General features: G+C 32.3%; 2 protein-coding genes across 2 annotated transcripts; both read left to right on the forward strand.

Moving 5' to 3' along the window:
- The first annotated feature begins 2,191 nt into the window (after positions 1-2,191).
- Positions 2,192-14,786, forward strand: LOC130815403 (plasma membrane ATPase 4). Its single transcript, XM_057681865.1, has 16 exons — positions 2,192-2,447; positions 8,911-9,030; positions 9,115-9,351; positions 9,459-10,220; positions 10,600-10,722; positions 10,810-10,914; positions 10,997-11,141; positions 11,527-11,691; positions 12,084-12,322; positions 12,427-12,459; positions 12,552-12,633; positions 12,726-12,886; positions 12,966-13,139; positions 13,241-13,423; positions 13,983-14,167; positions 14,281-14,786. Exons 1-16 carry the CDS (start codon positions 2,397-2,399, stop codon positions 14,375-14,377), a joined length of 2,862 nt encoding a protein of 953 aa, XP_057537848.1. The 5' UTR covers positions 2,192-2,396; the 3' UTR covers positions 14,378-14,786.
- Positions 14,787-15,886: 1,100 nt separating this feature from the next.
- LOC130815405 (uncharacterized) lies at positions 15,887-19,250 on the forward strand. Its single transcript, XM_057681868.1, has 3 exons — positions 15,887-16,204; positions 16,398-16,565; positions 18,646-19,250. Exons 1-3 carry the CDS (start codon positions 16,050-16,052, stop codon positions 18,887-18,889), a joined length of 567 nt encoding a protein of 188 aa, XP_057537851.1. The 5' UTR covers positions 15,887-16,049; the 3' UTR covers positions 18,890-19,250.
- Positions 19,251-19,296: the final 46 nt, after the last annotated feature.

Raw genomic sequence — 19,296 nt, forward strand, 5'->3', positions numbered from 1 at the left:
TTTGGGTTGTATAATTCTTTTGTATGAAACCATGAGACACCTTGTATGATTCATAGTTCCGCTGCGTAGTTTTGAATATATGCCCGTAAAATTACTTCTTTTGTAGCCGTCAAAACCGATGCGTTAACACTGGAATCACGATCCGTATTGGAGTGGATGATTTGAGGAGCCAACGATGATTCATTCCATCATGACATATTTTGGAAGGCATTGAGGCCTTGGATTGTTTTAGTTGTGTTATCTTATTTACTTACCTTGGTCACACCCTCAACTTCTAGAGGAGATGCTGACGAAATCGCCACTCACTCACCCCTTTTAGCTAGTCATTAACATATATTTAAATTGTTTTCCTTTTCTTTTTATGTAACACCCGAATTTCCTCTTGTCCTTCACGATTTTTGGTTCCGTTTAAGGGGTTGGAAGTTTAGGAGTGTTACAGAGACGATCGCAAGACTGACTAAAAAATAATTATACAAATATTGAGAGTAAAAAATAATAAAGTAATCATAATAAGTAAATGATAAATCAAATAAAGACAATTTTTAATACTCCCTTCATTTCTTAATGAAGTTCCTATAAGAAAGTTTACAGGAATTAAGAAAAATAAAATTTTTTAGATAATGAATACTTTTTTTATTGAATAATTAATTTGATGGAGTAAAAGTGGGGACCATAAACATTAAACATATTAAAAGAAGGGAAAATTGTCAAAAAGTACGTAATAAATTTTTTTTTCAAAAAGTACCTAATAAAAAAAGTTTAGCCAAAAAATACCTTACAGAATTTTTTCTTTTCCAAAGAGTACCAAGTGACGTGGTTGACTCGTCAAAATCGAAAATTCTTTTTCCTCATCTTCAATTTCTTTTCCAATTTAACTTTGATTTTGAGTAAAAAGTAGAGGAAGAAGACGGTGAAGAAATTGAATTGGAAAAGATTATGATAATGAAGAAGAAAATTTGTTGCTTTTGACCAGTCAACCGTTATATTTGACGGTCAACTGAAGAAAAACGTTAATTGGTATTTTTTGGAAAGAAAAAATTTTGTTAGGTATTTTTTTGGAAAAAATATTTTTTATTAGGTACTTTTCCACACTTTTTCCTTAAAAGAAAGCTAGCGGAAAAAAATATAGAGACCACAACTAATTTTAAAATATTTTTATGTAGTTAGTGGGAAACATGCAGCATATCGTAAGTAATATAAAAATGTTAAAATTACTGAAAGATATGTGGGGATTATAAGCCTTATTAAATAAACGAGGATGGAGAATGTTATTTGTATCCAAAGTTTATGATATAAATAAAAATATTTTTAATGAAAACAACAAATAAAACACCCCAAATTCTTAAAAGAACAAATGAAAGAAGTAATATACTCCCTACCTAGAATTTATCACATGATAAACATTATTTTTGAAGCAATATTGTTGAACATGTTGTTCTTTTTCAATTATAATTGTTTAAATAGTGAGAGTAATAAATAATCCAATAAATAGAGTAAAATTTTAAAAGTATAGCAAATATCAAAATTGAAGGAAAGAATCAAGTACATAATAATTTAATAGTAAATCTCAAGAAAGAATTAAATTAATTTATGAAAATGAACAATTATTGTAAAATAATTGTAAAGCCAAAGAAAGAAATTAATTAATTAAAAAAAAATCAAAAATGACCTTTTCTTGATACAATTATCAATTGGGGACGGCGTGAGAGGAGAAGGTGCGAGCCCCAATACAAGCTCATTCCATGCACCCACAAGGCCACAACCCACATGTAACCGGTTATTTATTTCACCTTTCATTATTGTGAAAACCCATTAAAAATTATTCGAAAAGCCCAAATAAATAAAATATTTATAATAAAACTTAATTATTAATTAAAAAAAATGGACTATTATATTTGACAAATTCTCTTTTAAATTAATCTCACCGTGAAAAAGTATTAAATTAAATTGTTAAAATACAGTTCGTTTTGTATGAGACCATCTCAAGATATATTCATATAATTGATCATTTAGAGTGATCAATTTAAAATTATAATTAATCACTTTAATAAATGAAAATATATATGAGCCAATCTAATAAAATTGGTGTCTTCATAAACAATCTTATTTAAAAATTTTTGATTAAAATGTTATCTTTAGTTAAAAAAAAAACTTTTTTTTTAAATGTGGTTTTTTTCGGTATAAAAAGGGACCTAAACTGAGCAAAGTCCCTTCACCCCTTTAACTCATATCTCTTTTTTATCTCTCTCATCTAACCATAATAAAAAAAGAAAGTTCATTGAATGGCTACCCACTCTATTTTTCTTCTATAAAAGCTTAGTTTCTCGCCTTCCTTTTAATTCATTTCATAGGTATTCTCTGTTTCTCTCTGTTTTTCCTCTGTCTTTTTTTTAGCCATGTCAAAGGCTATCAATCTTGAAGATATAAAAAATGAAGCTGTTGATCTGGTAATTCTTCCTCTCAATTCTTAATTTCTGATTTAATCCGCTTTTTTCCTTCTTTAATTTTCATTTAATTATTTTTGTGTTAAGTATGTTGCTAGTTTTAGTGGTTGATAAAAACTTTTATTTGTGATGTTTTGAGTTTTGACTTATGTGCTTTCTTTTTTTTTTTTTTTTCTTTTTCAATTTCCATCGATCAGTCTTATTCAGAGAAATGAATGTTTATGTTGTGAGAGGTATGACAGAACCGTCATTGAAAAATTCCGAGCTAAATTTGTATCTTGCGCTTTATTTATAGTAAATATATTTATTTTATTAATAAACTTAATATTTTTATGTTTATGTTTATGTGCTTTGTGCCGTTGATCATCTTGCATTTCTTCAAAGACCATTTTGAAAACAGACTCAACAATTTGATATTTGAATGGCATAATCAATCGTGACTTATCTGACTTCAAAATAAATTTAGAATTACATAATGATCTATGTGTACATAAGAACTGATTTTTGAACTGACCGAAATAAGTGAGCCGAAAATGTGATTTTTAGCATCGGTGGGGATTAATTAATTTAATTTAATTTGATTTAAAGATTCTTTACAGAAAATACTCCAGTATAGACCTTTAGGAGTAGATGATACTGCTTCAAAAAGAATTTTACAGAAATAGTCAAAATACAGCTGATAAAAGTACTTTCACTCTATTATTCAGGTTTTTTTTTAGGGAAATTACTATTTTTTGTTTAATTTCTTACCTATTTTTTTGCAAAAAGTATAACGTTGCTTCAGCAAAAGATTCCTATTTACTTGCTACCGTTGGTTCCAATGACTTTTTCTTTTACTTATTTATTTTAATTGTTGTTTAAAAATATTTAATTAATTTTATATATTAATTGAATTGAATAATTATAAGTGTAGATGATTAACCAAGCAATTTTATTCTTTTCTTAATTATGTTAGATTGTTAGTTATGGATAATTCCTATAACATAATTTGTTTTTACTGAAATATATTTAGCAACATTTAATTTAAATGTCGCTATTTTAAATTTAACCTTTAGTAGTATCATAAAAAATTACACTAAATTTTTTGCGACATAAGATTTAGTGACATTGCTTACAAATGCTACTATAGACTATACTATCAATTACATATGTCACTAGAGACCTATCCTTAAATCACTTTACAGTAAAACTTAAAATAAAAAACAATTATTATTACACTAAAAATATAAATCAATGATATTTTTTAATGCCATTAAATATAATGTCATAAAAAATTAAATTTCTTGTAGTGAATTTAGATTCTTGTAAACAATCTTAAAATATAACAAAAATCATATCTTTTTATTAGATGTATTGATCATCCTCACCCGTAATGGATCTTCACCTTGATTTATTATTATTGTTTGAATTAAATATAATTAAGAGATCATATTTATTTTCAGTTAGATTTAATTTCTTAATTTGTTACATCCTTAATTTGTGAAAAATTGTAGCATGCATTAGAGGTTGACGAATTTAGATACTCCTTTTGGTAACACAAATTCTTGTGAGAGATGGCCTAATTAGGTTGGTCTATAAAAGAAAATGTAGAATAAAGATAGACATTAAGCTTTAATAGGCTGAACTTGAGAGACACCTCTTACATAGACAGAGCTCTCAAGAGACCGGTTGTTTGGGTAATGTCTCAAAGGACAACAATTACATCACTCTAAAATTAAGTATTTGAAAATTAAGTTTTGTTTTGATTGTATTAGTTAGAGATCAAGTAAGTATTGATTTTGTAGACAGTATTAAAAACAGATTAAATTTCACCTAATTTTTTATTTCCTCAATCTATACAATAATAAAAAAAAAAGTCTCATTTAGTTATCAACATTTGTCAATATACTAATTCATTAAAAATTGTATTAAGACAAATTAAATAAATAACTATATTTTTACAAAAAAAATACAACTAAGGAGAATAAGAGTGAATTTTTTTTTATGGGGGATCATCTCCAAGGTTGATTTATGAATTCATATTATCAAGATTCTATATTAACGATTTTATTGTTTTAGAGTCAATTCGTTTTATTGCCTACTTTGAATAATGTTAATAATTCATATTGGAAACATAAGGAAAAAAAATTATTTATAAACACATGTAGAAGTGAATCTCACAATATATTATACTCTATATAATTATGATTTTCTCATTTATGGGAGTCAATTATTCCCGAGAATATCGATGATTGACTTTTTTGGATTATGGTTACCATAATTCAAAATTTAAAGCATTTACTAACTACTAATTGTATAAAGTCTAACTTTTAATGGATGTGTTCTTAGTTAGCCCAACAATAGATTATTATTTATTGATGGAAAAGGGAATTAAAAGTTTAACCGGTCAGAATTAAAACTTTGTCATAAAAGTGAAACGAAAAAATTTTAACCATCAAATTCTTTATGAAAGTTATTAGGGGACACAAATTGAATATTAATTTTGGGTTCGATTATCATTGTCTTTCTCTTAGCCATCCTTTCCTCATCTCATCTATCTTTTAGGTTTGTACCCAAGAAGAAAATTATTAGGTGACAATTGATTGTAGATGCCTTAAAAGAGAAAAATTAGTGAAAAATATATTTAAGGACATGTTCTTTAAATTTCGGTTTTCTTGTATCTTAAGTATTTTTTAGTATATACTAATTAATTAGGGAGAATGAATAAATCTTATTTATCATTAGTGATTGATAAAAATCAATTATTTTTTAATAATATAATTATTAGAAATAAAGTTTTGAATAAATGGATTTATTTTGTGTGATCCAAATGGAAAATGGAGAAAAAAGTGTCATGCCACACAATATTTTGTGATACCTTTTGGTTATTTGGGTGTGAACTTTTCCATGAAAACCAATTGGGGATAAAAAGTGATGTTTTCCATTTCACTCATTCACTGTCTAGGATCTACTCCACTATCCCCTCTTAATTATATTTCACGTGATATGCTTCTTTTTTTTTTCTAGTTCATTTTCTTTTATTTTTCCTTTTTTATTTTAAAATATTATAAATAATCTCTTCTTTAATTAAATCCTCTGTTTGGTTGAATTGGAAATATTTTTATCTGATCCACTTTAGAAGGGAAGGCACGGAGATCAAACAGGCATATATTGGGAGAGTCAAAAAGAGGGTGCTATCTATTTAACTACTCTCACGGGGCACCAAACAAGCAGTTAACTGTTTAGGTTTACGGAACATGAAACTTATCTTTACGTAGTTTTTGCCTTGGAATTTCAACTCTACCATTTCCACCAATGATTGTTGTCTAATCTTAAACCAATACAAATGCTTATAGGCCAAAGTTCGTGTCAATAACGTATTATGGAGTCTTAATTATCAGCTTAAACTCTTAGTTGAGACTTGAGAATATGTTTTATACTCTAATATGTTCACCCACACGAGTTGATAGTTGAGGTCTTAGAATATACTATATACTCTAACAATCAACTTTTTAAATAAGATGTTTGATAAAACAGTTTGTTGTATATTAGACAATATAACTTGATTAAGTATAAATAGATAAAATATTAGTATTTTATAAATTAACCGAATGAAAATGATTATTACTATTATAAATCTATTAATTTATAACAAGTTGTGAAATCAAATTGTTGATTTAGTTGACACTAGTGCTTTTAAGTTTTGTTTCTTTTGTGAGACAAATGGGAATTTAGTATATTTAAAAAAATATATCACTTGGTATAATATCGTTAAAGAGCTTTGATGAAGACAAATAAAGTGATGTAAAGGTTTATTTAAATAATAATTTATGTATTTGTAATGTGAAAATATCTTTGTCCATTGGAGATAGAAAGAGCCATTACGGTCTAGTTTGGCTTCTTCCTAAGCTTGTGATCACGTTGTGTGTGTCTCGTTGAGTTGAGATTAAGTATGAGGAGAAAATTCCATCATTATGAAGTTAGATATTAGGCTTTTTGTGGAAGGTGGATTATTAAGCTAACCTCCATTCATATGGTCTACCCTTTTATCTAATTGGAATATGTTTTTTCAATTTTTTTAGAAAAATAAATAAATCATATACAAGATAAGATTATTTCTTTAACATATTAGAACCAATTTGAGCTTATACTCATCTAATAACAAAAAGTGGCGGATAAAATTATTAGAAATGCCTTCAATTGAATATATTAAAATAAATAAATTACTTGTTAATGAATAACTTCTTTGTTTATTCATTTTGTTGTAATTTTTATTTTTAATGTCCTCTTAATTTTGATATCTTAATTTTGATCTCACATTGTAATAGGAGTATAAAATTATTTGTAAAACAAATAATTTCTTTACATCATTCATGAAGAATAAATGGCTAATTAGAGTTCCTTTACCTAGTGTAAAGATTAGTTTTGATACCATAATAAAATTTGTAGAAAATAGGTCTAAGCAACCCAAATAAGGACAAAAAGAGATAATCGATTTATAAATCCAAATGAGATTAACCACTGAAACCAATAAATAATATGAGACGCTACTCTTATAGTTTATAAAGTGATGTATACTCTTATCTTCCTTCAGTGGTAGATTACCACATGTGGGTAACAATTAACAACATGAGTAATTTAACACTATTTTACTGTTAAAAATTAATAAATCAACATCGTTATGAATTTGCTAATATTTGTATTTTGGTATGTCTCTTTTTAAATGTAAAATCTCTATCTGCACTATATTTTTAATTTTTATCTACATATTTTTTTACTTTTTCCTACTTTTAATCTTATCAGTACGTATAAAGTTGCCTTATAATTTTTTTAATAGTTGCATAAGTGTTGGATGCCCCATATTCAATGGGATAGATAGAGTAATTAGTCTAAAAAATAAAAATAAGTATAGAAATTGGTCATTCCTAAATTTAGATAGAAAAGACTAAACATTTTTAACTACTCTACTCCCTAAAAATGAAAAATGACGCTCAAAGATAAAAAGGGTGACAAGTACCTTCCGTGGTACTCTAAAGAGTGCAGAATCAGATCGTTTTACGGCACTTAATCAGCACAAGAACTGACAAAACCTAACTGAATAACGGAGAACATGAAAATCAATTTTTTTTTTTTCTCTTGGGGTGGGTCCCAACTCCCAACTCCCAATTTAGTTTTTAATTGAGTAAGAAAATGAAATAAAATTACAAACCTGAGAGGGTGTCATTAAATATTGAAGCTGTCTTGGGAATCAGAATGTCAAACATCAAAATAAATAAAAGCGCGTAATATTCACGGGCCCATTACAGCGAGTGAGTGGAGACAGCCTACCGCACCACTTACTACTTGCTTCTCTCTCTTTTTTTTGTCTGGCATTCACGTTTATCCAGGCTGGTTTCTTATTGGTTCTCTTTCTTAAATTACCGATTAATTTTAAGATAGAGCTCTATGCACTTTATGTATAGTCGATTATCCTTTCGTATGACTTGTTTACAAGACCATTAACAAATTTAACAATTTTTTTTTTATTGATTTTTGACTTTTGAATTTTGTTTAATATTTTGGTATTTTTTAACATTGTTATGTTTCTATTTTGTGCAATGATTTACCTTTTTTTTTAATCTTAATTCACACTTTTTTCTCATTTTCCCTAACTTTTAATTTTATTCACATAATATAATTATTTTGACCATTTTCTTGATATTGCAAGCCATGCTATGTTATTGCAATCTTTTAGGAATAGGGAGAGCACTATGCAATGAGTAGTGGTTTTTTGATTGCTCTTGCCATTTTGAACTAGTGTTTTTCAAATAAACAACAACCAATAAGTTCATTTTAATGTTGATGAGAGTTATTAATTTATGATAACATTATATAAGACCTTTTGATTGGAGTCCACATTGAGGGAGTTCATCACTATGAAGTTGAAATGTACACATAACAGCCCAGAAAATCAAACAAACAGTTTATATAATTAGTTTGATTGAACACAATGTTGGGTTATTCAATAAAAATTGATTAATTTTGATTGTTTAATTTAAGTTTAAAGGCTTTCTTCATGTTTAGGTAGTATGTCCTTTTTCCAAAATCAGGTCATAAAAGTTGTTGTTTGAAATATTTTCACTTGTAATGTTCAACAGACAACAATTAAACAACTTCAATGTGTATTTATTTTGGTTTCTCAATGATTTAGATTACTTTATAATGTCTAGTGGTTTTGCTCAACTCCTTTAGTCGCAAAAGGGAGCCCGGCCCCTAGTCGTAATCATTGTTTGTCGTTTGTTCATACATTAATCATATGTTGACTCGCAAAAGCAAAAACTTATCGTGCATATAAGTGGGAATGTGGGATTGTGGATTTCGTTGCAGGCTATTAATGTTCCAAAGAACATGATAAGAGGAACATTGTATGCTTGCCTTATTCTATTACTTTTCTATTCAACCTATTAATAAGGAACTGAAGATTGAAGTTTAAAATTCTTTGCTACAGGAAAACATTCCTATTGAGGAAGTCTTTGAGCAGCTGAAATGTTCTCGAGAAGGTTTAACATCCCAGGAAGGAGCGGACAGGCTCCAAATTTTTGGTCCCAACAAGTTAGAAGAGAAGAAGGTTAGATTTTTGTGACCCTTAAGCTTCCAAAAGTCGCTTTTATGGAATTTTCTACTGAGATCATTTCTGTTGTGAATTTTACAGGAAAGCAAAATCCTGAAGTTTCTGGGATTCATGTGGAATCCCTTGTCCTGGGTCATGGAAATGGCAGCAATCATGGCTATTGCACTTGCTAATGGAGATGGAAAGCCACCAGATTGGCAAGACTTTGTCGGTATTGTTTGTCTGTTGGTTATCAACTCTACAATCTCCTTTATAGAGGAAAACAATGCTGGAAATGCTGCTGCTGCGCTTATGGCTAATCTCGCACCAAAGTGTAAGGTAAGATACAAGAAAAAATCTTGCTATTTCCATTTACGCGTTTCATGCTTTTACCTAGTGACGCATGTTTTTTAATTGACCTTTTACGTCTTTTGTTTGGAGTATAGCTTCTTAGGGATGGACGATGGAGTGAACATGATGCTGCATTTTTGGTACCCGGAGACATCATCAGCATCAAACTTGGTGACATTGTCCCTGCTGATGCGCGTCTTCTTGAAGGTGATCCCTTAAAGGTTGATCAGTCTGCCCTTACTGGAGAATCACTTCCTGTAACCAAGAATCCTGGTGATGAAGTTTTTTCCGGTTCAACATGCAAACAAGGTGAGCTTCAAGCCGTTGTGATTGCCACCGGTGTGCACACCTTTTTCGGGAAGGCAGCCCATCTTGTCGACAGCACCAACCAAGTTGGTCATTTCCAGAAGGTTCTTACTGCCATTGGTAACTTCTGTATCATTTCCATTGCGGTGGGTATGCTGGTTGAAATCATCGTCATGTACCCAATTCAGCACCGTAGATATAGACATGGAATCAACAATCTTTTGGTTCTCTTAATCGGAGGTATCCCAATCGCCATGCCTACAGTTTTGTCAGTTACTATGGCTATTGGGTCCCACAGGTTGTCACAACAAGGAGCTATTACAAAGAGAATGACTGCCATTGAGGAAATGGCTGGTATGGATGTGCTCTGCAGTGATAAGACTGGTACCTTAACTCTCAACAAATTGAGTGTTGACAAGAACTTGATTGAGGTGTTCTGCAAAGGTGTTGACAAGGAGCATGTCCTTCTCCTTGCTGCAAGGGCCTCACGTGTTGAGAACCAAGATGCAATTGATGCTGCCATGGTTGGAATGCTCGCTGACCCCAAAGAGGTATTGCCTATATTTAGGTTTCTCGTAAAATTTTGTAATAATTGTCTCAAATCAACAGTGCCGTTCTTGGCGGTTTGTGGGCCCTAGGCAAACTAGAAGAAAATGAACCCTTTCTATAAAGAATCGATTATGGACTTAAAAAGGATATTTGGAAAAATAACAAAGATAGATCCTATATTATAATTATTATTATAAATGTATGCGTGTCATATACTTCTAAATTGATAAAAGAACTAATCATAAATTGTAAATTTTTAAGTGTCTGAATCTTCAGATATTAGGGCCCTTTCTAACTATAGGCCCTAGAAAATGCCTGACCCTGCTCAAATGTCTCAAGTTTTGAAGTCGTCTTATTTGGAATTTAAATGTTGATCCGCAGGCTAGAGCTGGAATTAGGGAGGTACACTTTTTCCCATTCAACCCCGTGGACAAAAGGACTGCTTTGACTTACATTGATTCCAATGGAAACTGGCATAGAGCTAGTAAAGGTGCACCTGAGCAGGTAAACATACTTTTAGATTTGAGATTGTACCTTTTGACCTATTTTGGCTATAAATCTTACTTTGTTTTTCCTCTTTTCTTTGTATAGATGCTTGACTTGTGTAACTGTAAGGAAGATGTTAGAAAGAAGGTTCATAATGTGATTGAGAAGTTTGCTGAACGTGGTCTCCGTTCATTGGGTGTTGCAAGACAGGTTCGGAAAATAAAAAGATTTTTGTTCAAGTTATCTGTTTGCTTCTCATGAACAAGGCATGTAAATTCATTTCAATCTGCAGGAAGTGCCAGAAAAGAACAAAGAGTCTCCTGGTGGACCTTGGCAGTTTGTTGGTTTGTTACCACTTTTTGATCCTCCAAGGCACGACAGTGCTGAAACCATCCGCAAGGCCCTTAATCTTGGTGTCAATGTTAAGATGATCACTGGTAAGAAAATGTTAAGAGTATATAACATATTTTGGGGCTTCAACCATAAGCTTTAAGCTTTTGGTTGAGTTGGTTCCTTGACATGGTATTAGAGCTAACGTGACAGAGGTCACGGATTCGAATCTCCACCACCCCTCATTTAAAGTGAAATATTCAGCGCCTATGCACATTTACACTTATAGCCCAATTGGTTCTCGTGTGAGGGGGCGTATTAGAGTATATAATATATCCTGGGGCCTCAATCATAAGCTTAAACTTTTGGTTGAGTTGGTTACTTGAAAGAAAATTATTATATAACTTCTCTTGAAGTGTAGGCGTAGCCATCACTTTTACCATTATGTTAATTTTAGTTGTTTACTAAAGCTTTCTTTGTTCAATATTACAGGTGATCAACTTGCCATTGCTAAGGAAACAGGTAGAAGACTTGGTATGGGAACAAACATGTACCCATCTGCTGCTTTGCTTGGCCAAGACAAAGACTCATCCCTTGGTGCCCTTCCCGTTGATGAATTGATTGAGAAAGCTGATGGTTTTGCCGGAGTTTTCCCAGGTGAGAAATTTTACGCTGTCTAAAACTGCATTTCAAGGAACATTATCAATAGGTGTTCAACGGGGCGGGTCGCATTTCAACGGGTCATTAGTGGGTCGGGTCATTAATGGGCCTTGCTGTAAAGGGTCGGGTCGGGCCAGGTTGGATAATTAAAGGAATTTGTTGCAGAAAAAAATTAACCATTTTTTTTATATGTTCATATGATATTATTATATACGTAGGTGGGTTGACCCAACAGGCTCTAAAGTAGAATAAAAAAAACTATTTTATGAACTTTTAAAGAACGGGTCAAATTGGGTCGGATTTAAACGGTCTTTGACCTGCCCGGCTCGTTGAACACCTTCATCATTCATCTCTAAACCTCTTTTTTTGACTTTTTTTTAATGCTACAGAACATAAATACGAAATTGTCAAGAAGCTGCAAGAGAAGAAGCACATAGTTGGTATGACAGGAGATGGTGTCAATGATGCTCCTGCATTGAAGAAAGCCGACATTGGTATTGCAGTTGATGATGCAACCGATGCTGCAAGAAGTGCTTCTGATATTGTTCTCACCGAACCTGGTCTCAGTGTCATCATCAGTGCTGTGCTAACCAGTAGGGCGATCTTCCAGAGGATGAAGAACTACACTGTAAGTCAAATTATTAATTTTATCAGATATGCTCCTCTAAACCCCCTTTCTAACAGTTGTATATGTTATCTAATGTATCTATTTTTAATTCCTTGGACATGCAGATCTATGCAGTCTCCATCACTATTCGTATTGTGGTACGTAAATGGTGAACAATTGTTTAGAATTTTACCGCCTGTGATTCAACTATGTTCAGATTAACCAATATTTGAAAATTTTAATTATGCAGCTTGGATTTTTGCTTATCGCTTTGATTTGGCAATACGATTTCTCCCCATTTATGGTTCTTATTATTGCCATTTTAAATGATGGTAAGACATTTTTCATTGTAATTTAACAATGTCTTCCTTGGAGAATCTTTTGTTATTGAGCTTGACAAAAATCTTCCCTTTCACTCCTTTAGGAACCATCATGACTATATCAAAGGATCGAGTTAAACCATCTCCAATTCCCGACAGTTGGAAGCTTAAGGAAATCTTTGCAACTGGAGTTGTCATCGGAAGTTACCTCGCCTTAATGACTGTCATTTTCTTCTGGGCAATGAAGGAAACTGACTTCTTTTCTGTACGTAATTTTATGGTTGAATTTACTTCCATCATTTATATATCTTATAATACTAAATGTTGTGCTCTTCATCTTGTAGGATAAATTTGGTGTAAGATCGTTAAGAGACAGTCGTTATGAAATGATGGCTGCTCTATATCTCCAAGTCAGTATTATTAGTCAGGCCCTCATTTTCGTCACCAGGTCTCGCAGCTGGTCATTTGTTGAGCGTCCTGGTATGCTGCTAATGACTGCTTTCTTGATCGCTCAGCTGGTAAGAGATGCTATTTAGTCGTCTTCTTCCTTCATCTAATTTACAATAGACGTATGTTTCTACATGGTGATGGCTAATGGTTGTATTTTTCCGTGGATCAGGTGGCAACTCTAATTGCAGTATATGCTGACTGGTCTTTTGCCGAGATCAAAGGATGTGGATGGGGATGGGCTGGTGTTGTTTGGCTTTACAACATTGTTTTCTACTTCCCACTTGACATAATCAAGTTTGCCATCCGATACATCTTGAGTGGAAAGGCATGGCTCAACTTGTTTGAGAGCAAGGTATGATCACTACTTCTATTCATTCTTAAATTATAAATGCGAGATATAAACAGAACATAACTTAACGCAGTTGGTCTCCTGAGAGACGCCTATCAGACCCCGCCCATTAAAGTTTAATGCCTACTTACCGCGTCTTTAATGCCCACTTACAATATTCTTAATGCCTGCTTACATCATTTTTAAATGTCTACTTATAGTATCCTTAATGCCTACTTACAATATCTTAAATGTCTACTTATAGTATTCTTAATGCCTACTTACAATATCTTAAATGTCTACTTACAATATCTTTAATGCCCACCGAGTAAACTTGCACTACTTACAATATCTTAATATCCTGAATGCCCATTGAGTAACTCACTATATGCGTCGACCCAATTAGAGATGGTCACCCAAAGAAACCGTCTCTCACAAGAAGTTGTGAACTTAAGTAAAGGATTAACGTACAACCTTAATGGGATAAGCCAAAAGGACTAAGGGATTAACATTTTCTTGAAAATGAAAATACAGTCAATTTAAGTCTTTGATGACTAAATTATGATTATGTTGTTCAACACAGACTGCATTTACCACCAAGAAAGATTATGGAAAAGAAGAGAGGGAAGCTCAATGGGCCCTTGCTCAAAGAACTCTACACGGGCTTCAAGCACCCGAATCTTCTGCACCCCTCTTCAACGATAAGAACAGCTACAGGGAACTCTCCGAGATTGCTGAGCAAGCCAAAAGGCGTGCTGAAGTTGCAAGGTATGAATTGATACATACTTCACATGCTGAATTTATATATCTAATATGAAGATTTTCGTTCTTTTTGTCATCGTACCTGAAATTTAGACGACATTTTTCTACTTATGATGTAGGCTTCGTGAGTTGCACACACTCAAAGGACACGTTGAGTCGGTGGTAAAGCTCAAAGGTCTCGACATTGACACCATCCAACAAAACTACACCGTTTGATAAACGACAACCTGATTTGTGAATGAGAGAACGAGAAATGAAATCCCCCTCAACAGGGAGGTTTTGTAGCTAATGACGAAAACGTTTGCTAATTGAGTGATAAAATGAAGGGCAGGGTCTAAAGTAAAAAGGCCCTTAGTACATGTTGTGCAGAATTTTGTGCAAGAAAAATTAAGGAGAACATATGATTTTTTTATGACATAAAAATGTCTCCTAAAACAGCCAAAATTTTTGCCTGCACATTGCATGAAGGTTATGAGATGAAGCCCTTTCACATTTGTTGTTAACCAGAGTGTTGTGGATAGAATTGTGTTTTCTTATTTTCCAGTCTTTTTTTGTGGCAGGAAGCTACTGTTATTGTTACATAAATTTTAAAGATAAAGAAACCAACTTCCTTCTTTTGGCCGTCTTTCTTGTGTCTTTTCTTTTTATTTTTGCCTTATGGCTCCTTAAAACGCTATCAATTCAGATTTTTACTTTATTAGAAGTATATATTTATCTCAAATTGTTGTATGAGACTGTCTTACTGAGAGACGCGTCTTATACTAAGGTTAAATAACATGAAGAATAACATTCTTCCTTTGCAAACTTTTTATATATAGAGGATGACATGAATAGCCTTAGACAATTACATGTCCTAATTTTGGATTATAGTCAAGCCGCATTATCTAGGTCATTCAACTAACCATTAAACCTAATTACAACTTAGATGTGTACGAATTGTGGAATGACTCTCTTTTTGTCTATAAAATGCATTAGTGAAATGAAAATCGATATCAACTCTGCCCATGCTGCATGCAATTTGAATTGCCTCTTCTTAATTAAATCTGGTTGAATAATCCACATCGTCACCACCAAAAACATAATTTTCTAGCATATAATAAAAAAAATAATTAAAAAATAAATATAAAAATTTAAATTTAAAAGTAAATGCATGAATTGTAAACTTTTGCAAATAATGTACGAAATTTAACTACAAAATTTAAAATCAATGCTTACCACGACATTTTCGAGATTGCATTCACTGTCCTTATTTTCAGTGTTTAATTTTTTTACTAATAACATATTTTTAGAGAGAAGTTAGGGAGATAAAAGAATAAAATAAATTAAAAGTTATTTAAAAAATTCTACATATAAAAGGTAGTCAAACAATAAAATAAGGAAAAACCACCATGACAATACAACATTTCGTTAATTTCCTACAATAATACCAACTTTTGATGAATCGTGAATAATACCAACTCAGAAGGGTTTTTTCTTAGAATGATATCAGCTTTAGTTTATTAACTAATTCACCATTTTTTTGTCATATAATCACCTATAATTTAATTTTTAACATATTAAAGATTTTCTAGAGAAACAAATCCTAAGTTGATATTATTCTTACCTAATCAAAAATTAGTATTATTCTAAAAAAATAAAAAAAAAATTATATTATTGGTGATAATTTTTCCATAAAATAATTTAACAAAAATCAATACATACTAGAAATGGGTACCGAAATTTATCATATAAAATTTCAAGTTTTCTTCATTTCTTGTCGATTGAATACAAGCAGAAACTTAAAACAGTTCAACCTGTCAAGGGTTCAAGCGTAAGTGTGTAGTGTTAACTGCCCGTTGCCACCACCTTTCTGTTTCTGAGAAATCAAAGTAGAAGCTGTCAGCTGAGAATGATGATAGGAGCTTTGCACAACAGCTTCTTCGCTAACCCATTACCTGTTCATGTCCAAATCCACAATCCCAAACCCAGAAAACAAGCTCAATTTTTCAGTATTTCCTGCAGATACCCACCTAATGATCACCAAAATCAAACTGATTCTTCCAGGTAACAACAAAGATTTAACCTTTTTTGTCAATAGTTCTTGAATAGTACTTACTTATTCAGTTATTTGCTGTTTCCTTTGGGAATTAAAGTGATTTTCCCCCAATTTTGTTGGTTTCTGATTTTCGGTTTTGTTTAGTTTGATGTTGTCATGATTTTCTTGAACTGAAATTTTCATTTTTGTTTGAGGGGTCAGGAAAGTTGAGAAGAAGCTGGCAAAGCTAGCAATGGTGACATTAGCTGCTGGAGTGTTGACTCTGGGCTCAGTTGATGATGCTTCAGCTGCCAAATCTTCTGGTCGTGTTGGTGGTCAAGCTTTTCGCTCTTCGGTTCCTCGTGCTTCTTCTCCTGGACTTAATTCAAGGTAATCTAGAACCCTCTTTGTTGATGCATTCAAGTAATGTTAAGAGCTGAGTATGTGGGGGCATGCCCATGGGGTTACTGATCTCTAATTGGAAGTAACTTGTTAATATAAATTTAATTTTATGAAATTGCAAAAATTTTTAGTTTTAGATTTTTGTTGGTGTTGTTTTATTAGCATCCATTCACATATGCCCCTGACTATTTGTTGTTAATGTTATTTGGGACAATTAAAATTGGAATTTACTTGTGAGGGTTGTTCTAGTTCAAAGATGAGGAGAAATGGTATGGGGCTGTTTGATGTTTCCGATGATTTGTGAAAAAAATAGAGTATGCTTAAGCTGTGCGAGTTTTCATATAGTCTAGTCTTGATTTCATGTTTATATGTGAAATAATTGCTTGATTAGAGTCTAAGTATAAAACTTAACCTCTAATGTTACCAAGATCACAAGGTTCGAAGTAACTTGAAGAACCAATTGTAATTTCAATGACTATGACAATATTTAAAGAAATTAAAACAAATGCAAAAGAATGACGCAAAGATTTAACGAGGTTCACCCAAATTAGGCTACGTCTTCCGGTGTGTAGTATCTCACTTATATTATCAAAAAGGAGTTCAAAGAACTCTCAACTATGGAGAATTACAAGAGAGAAGAGATTGTGTTTAGACTTGGTGTTTTGTGGTGGTATTTTCATGAGCACATGAGTTCTCTATTTATAGAGACTAGATACTTAATGCTTTACAATTTAAGAGTCATAACTTAATGTAGCAATAACAATAGCTTGAAAACAAAACGTCAGAAAACCGCATCCAAAGCCACTGGACTAACTGCTTGTTCGAGCCAGCTACAGCAGCAGGTCAGTAACCCCCTCTGATCAAGGTGCTCGTTCGAGCACCACATGGGCTGCCTATTCTGTTTTGTTCCGAACTAGTTTACTTCGTGTAGACTTTTTCTTGGCTTTTCAATTCCTCATTAAGTGTCATTCATCATGCTTTATTATCATCTTCATTACACCCATGTTTAAGTCCATTCATCAATAAACCATTTATTTTATGCATTGATCATCATCTTAAACTCCACATTAAGTTATACACTTAATCACACATTAATCCTCTCAAGAGATACCATCTCTATGTACTCACATAATGCATGACTTGATTGTGTACTCAAGTCACCATTAACATTAACAATATGTATGGTGTTTATCAGTGTAAAAATGTGGTAACGATCGCGGTAACGGAACAGTGATGCGGTTTTTTAACCTTTACAACACGGGAAATATTAGTTCGTTTGTTCACGGCCGATACTGTGCACTGTGGCGTTGTTTTTACACTATGGTGTTTATGCCTTGATCAATCTGCAAATTAAGGAACTCTATTTGATAGAATTACCTGTTGTTTTGGGTGAATCAGAGGTTTCAATGATCTTTATCACACAAGAAAATGTCGAGTTTGATTGATTATTTGTAGTTGAGGTCATGAATTTCAATGTTTGATGTAGGCACATTTCTAAGGGATGTGAATAGTCCAAAACATATTAGCGTGAGGCAGTGTAACATAATTCATCGGTTAATTCGCTTTTTGAATTCGCGATTCGCTTAGAATGTTTCTAAAATAGCCCAAATTGATCATAATTCTTTTTTTAATTGGCGATTGACAAGGAGATTAATGAATCATGTGACAGTGGCATGAGGAATAGCCGCTAAAAATTTTTACTTTATTCAACCCTATCTAATACTAATCTACAACTAATAGATTGATTACAATGATCACCTACATATATTCTTCTTCTCCATTCATTCATGCTTGGTTATGTCCCTTGATCAATCTGAAAAGGAACTCCATTTAATTTGCACACGAAGGCTTTAGCATTGTTGTTATTATCATGTTACTCCCTTAATCTACCATAACATAACTGTGATGAATGAAGGGAATAGTTCTTTGGAGATAAAACTTTAATAATGTCCCAAGAAAGAAATTAATATATTGGAAAGCAATAGAGAAGGATAATTTATATTGTTTATTCTTTTTAGTTGGAGGATATGATTGTTTTTGGTTAATTATAAGTTGTTCTTCACTGTAGGACGAATATTTATGTGAATCCGCCCGTAGCTCCACCGCTTGTTGGTGGATACGGGTTTGGCTTCGGTTCCCCATTCTATGGTAGATGGGGTTGGTCCCCGTTTTCAAGCTTTGCCCCAGGACCAGGCGTTGCTGTTGGAATCGGTGGTGGAATTAACCTCATTGTCTGGTTCATGATTTTCGGAGCAATTTCAGCTGTTCTTAGAAGCTTCTTTAAACTAAGGGAGGATGAGGATGGTTTTTAAATGATCATGTAGAGCTATTTGTATCATCAGATGTAGCCAATCAACCCATCAGTACATCAACTTAACGTATATAATTGTATATGAACGATGTCTTGCTAGAGGTGTTTCAACAGGGCGAGTCGACCCAACGGGTCAAGAGTCGGGTCACATTTTAATGTAAATATTGATCATGGAAGCAGAGTGTTATTTTGTGAGTTTGACTATATGAGTTGCTTTTAACTCTGCTGAGGCTCCCTAAAACTAATTTGATTTTTATTTCATTCCTGGCCTCCAACCTTAAAAGGGATTTGGAGGGTCAGATGTACGTAATTTTACCCTTATTATCAAAACTAACAAAGAAATTATTTCTGATTAACTATTAGTAGTAAACACATTAATAAGAATTGCAAACATGATTTATTGACATA

Source organism: Amaranthus tricolor, chromosome 6 (assembly GCF_026212465.1).
Source record: "Amaranthus tricolor cultivar Red isolate AtriRed21 chromosome 6, ASM2621246v1, whole genome shotgun sequence".
Classification (NCBI taxonomy): Eukaryota; Viridiplantae; Streptophyta; class Magnoliopsida; order Caryophyllales; family Amaranthaceae; genus Amaranthus; species Amaranthus tricolor.

Bases quoted from the DNA above. Each gene is read 5' to 3' on its own strand.
- LOC130815403 (XM_057681865.1), top strand. From the start codon at position 2,397: ATGTCAAAGGCTATCAATCTTGAAGATATAAAAAATGAAGCTGTTGAT. The intron at 12,460-12,551 runs GTACGTAAATGG...TTAATTATGCAG, and splicing joins CCATCACTATTCGTATTGTG to CTTGGATTTTTGCTTATCGC. The intron at 12,634-12,725 runs GTAAGACATTTT...TCACTCCTTTAG, and splicing joins TATTGCCATTTTAAATGATG to GAACCATCATGACTATATCA.
- LOC130815405 (XM_057681868.1), top strand. From the start codon at position 16,050: ATGATGATAGGAGCTTTGCACAACAGCTTCTTCGCTAACCCATTACCT. The intron at 16,205-16,397 runs GTAACAACAAAG...TTGAGGGGTCAG, and splicing joins AATCAAACTGATTCTTCCAG to GAAAGTTGAGAAGAAGCTGG. The intron at 16,566-18,645 runs GTAATCTAGAAC...TCTTCACTGTAG, and splicing joins TCTCCTGGACTTAATTCAAG to GACGAATATTTATGTGAATC.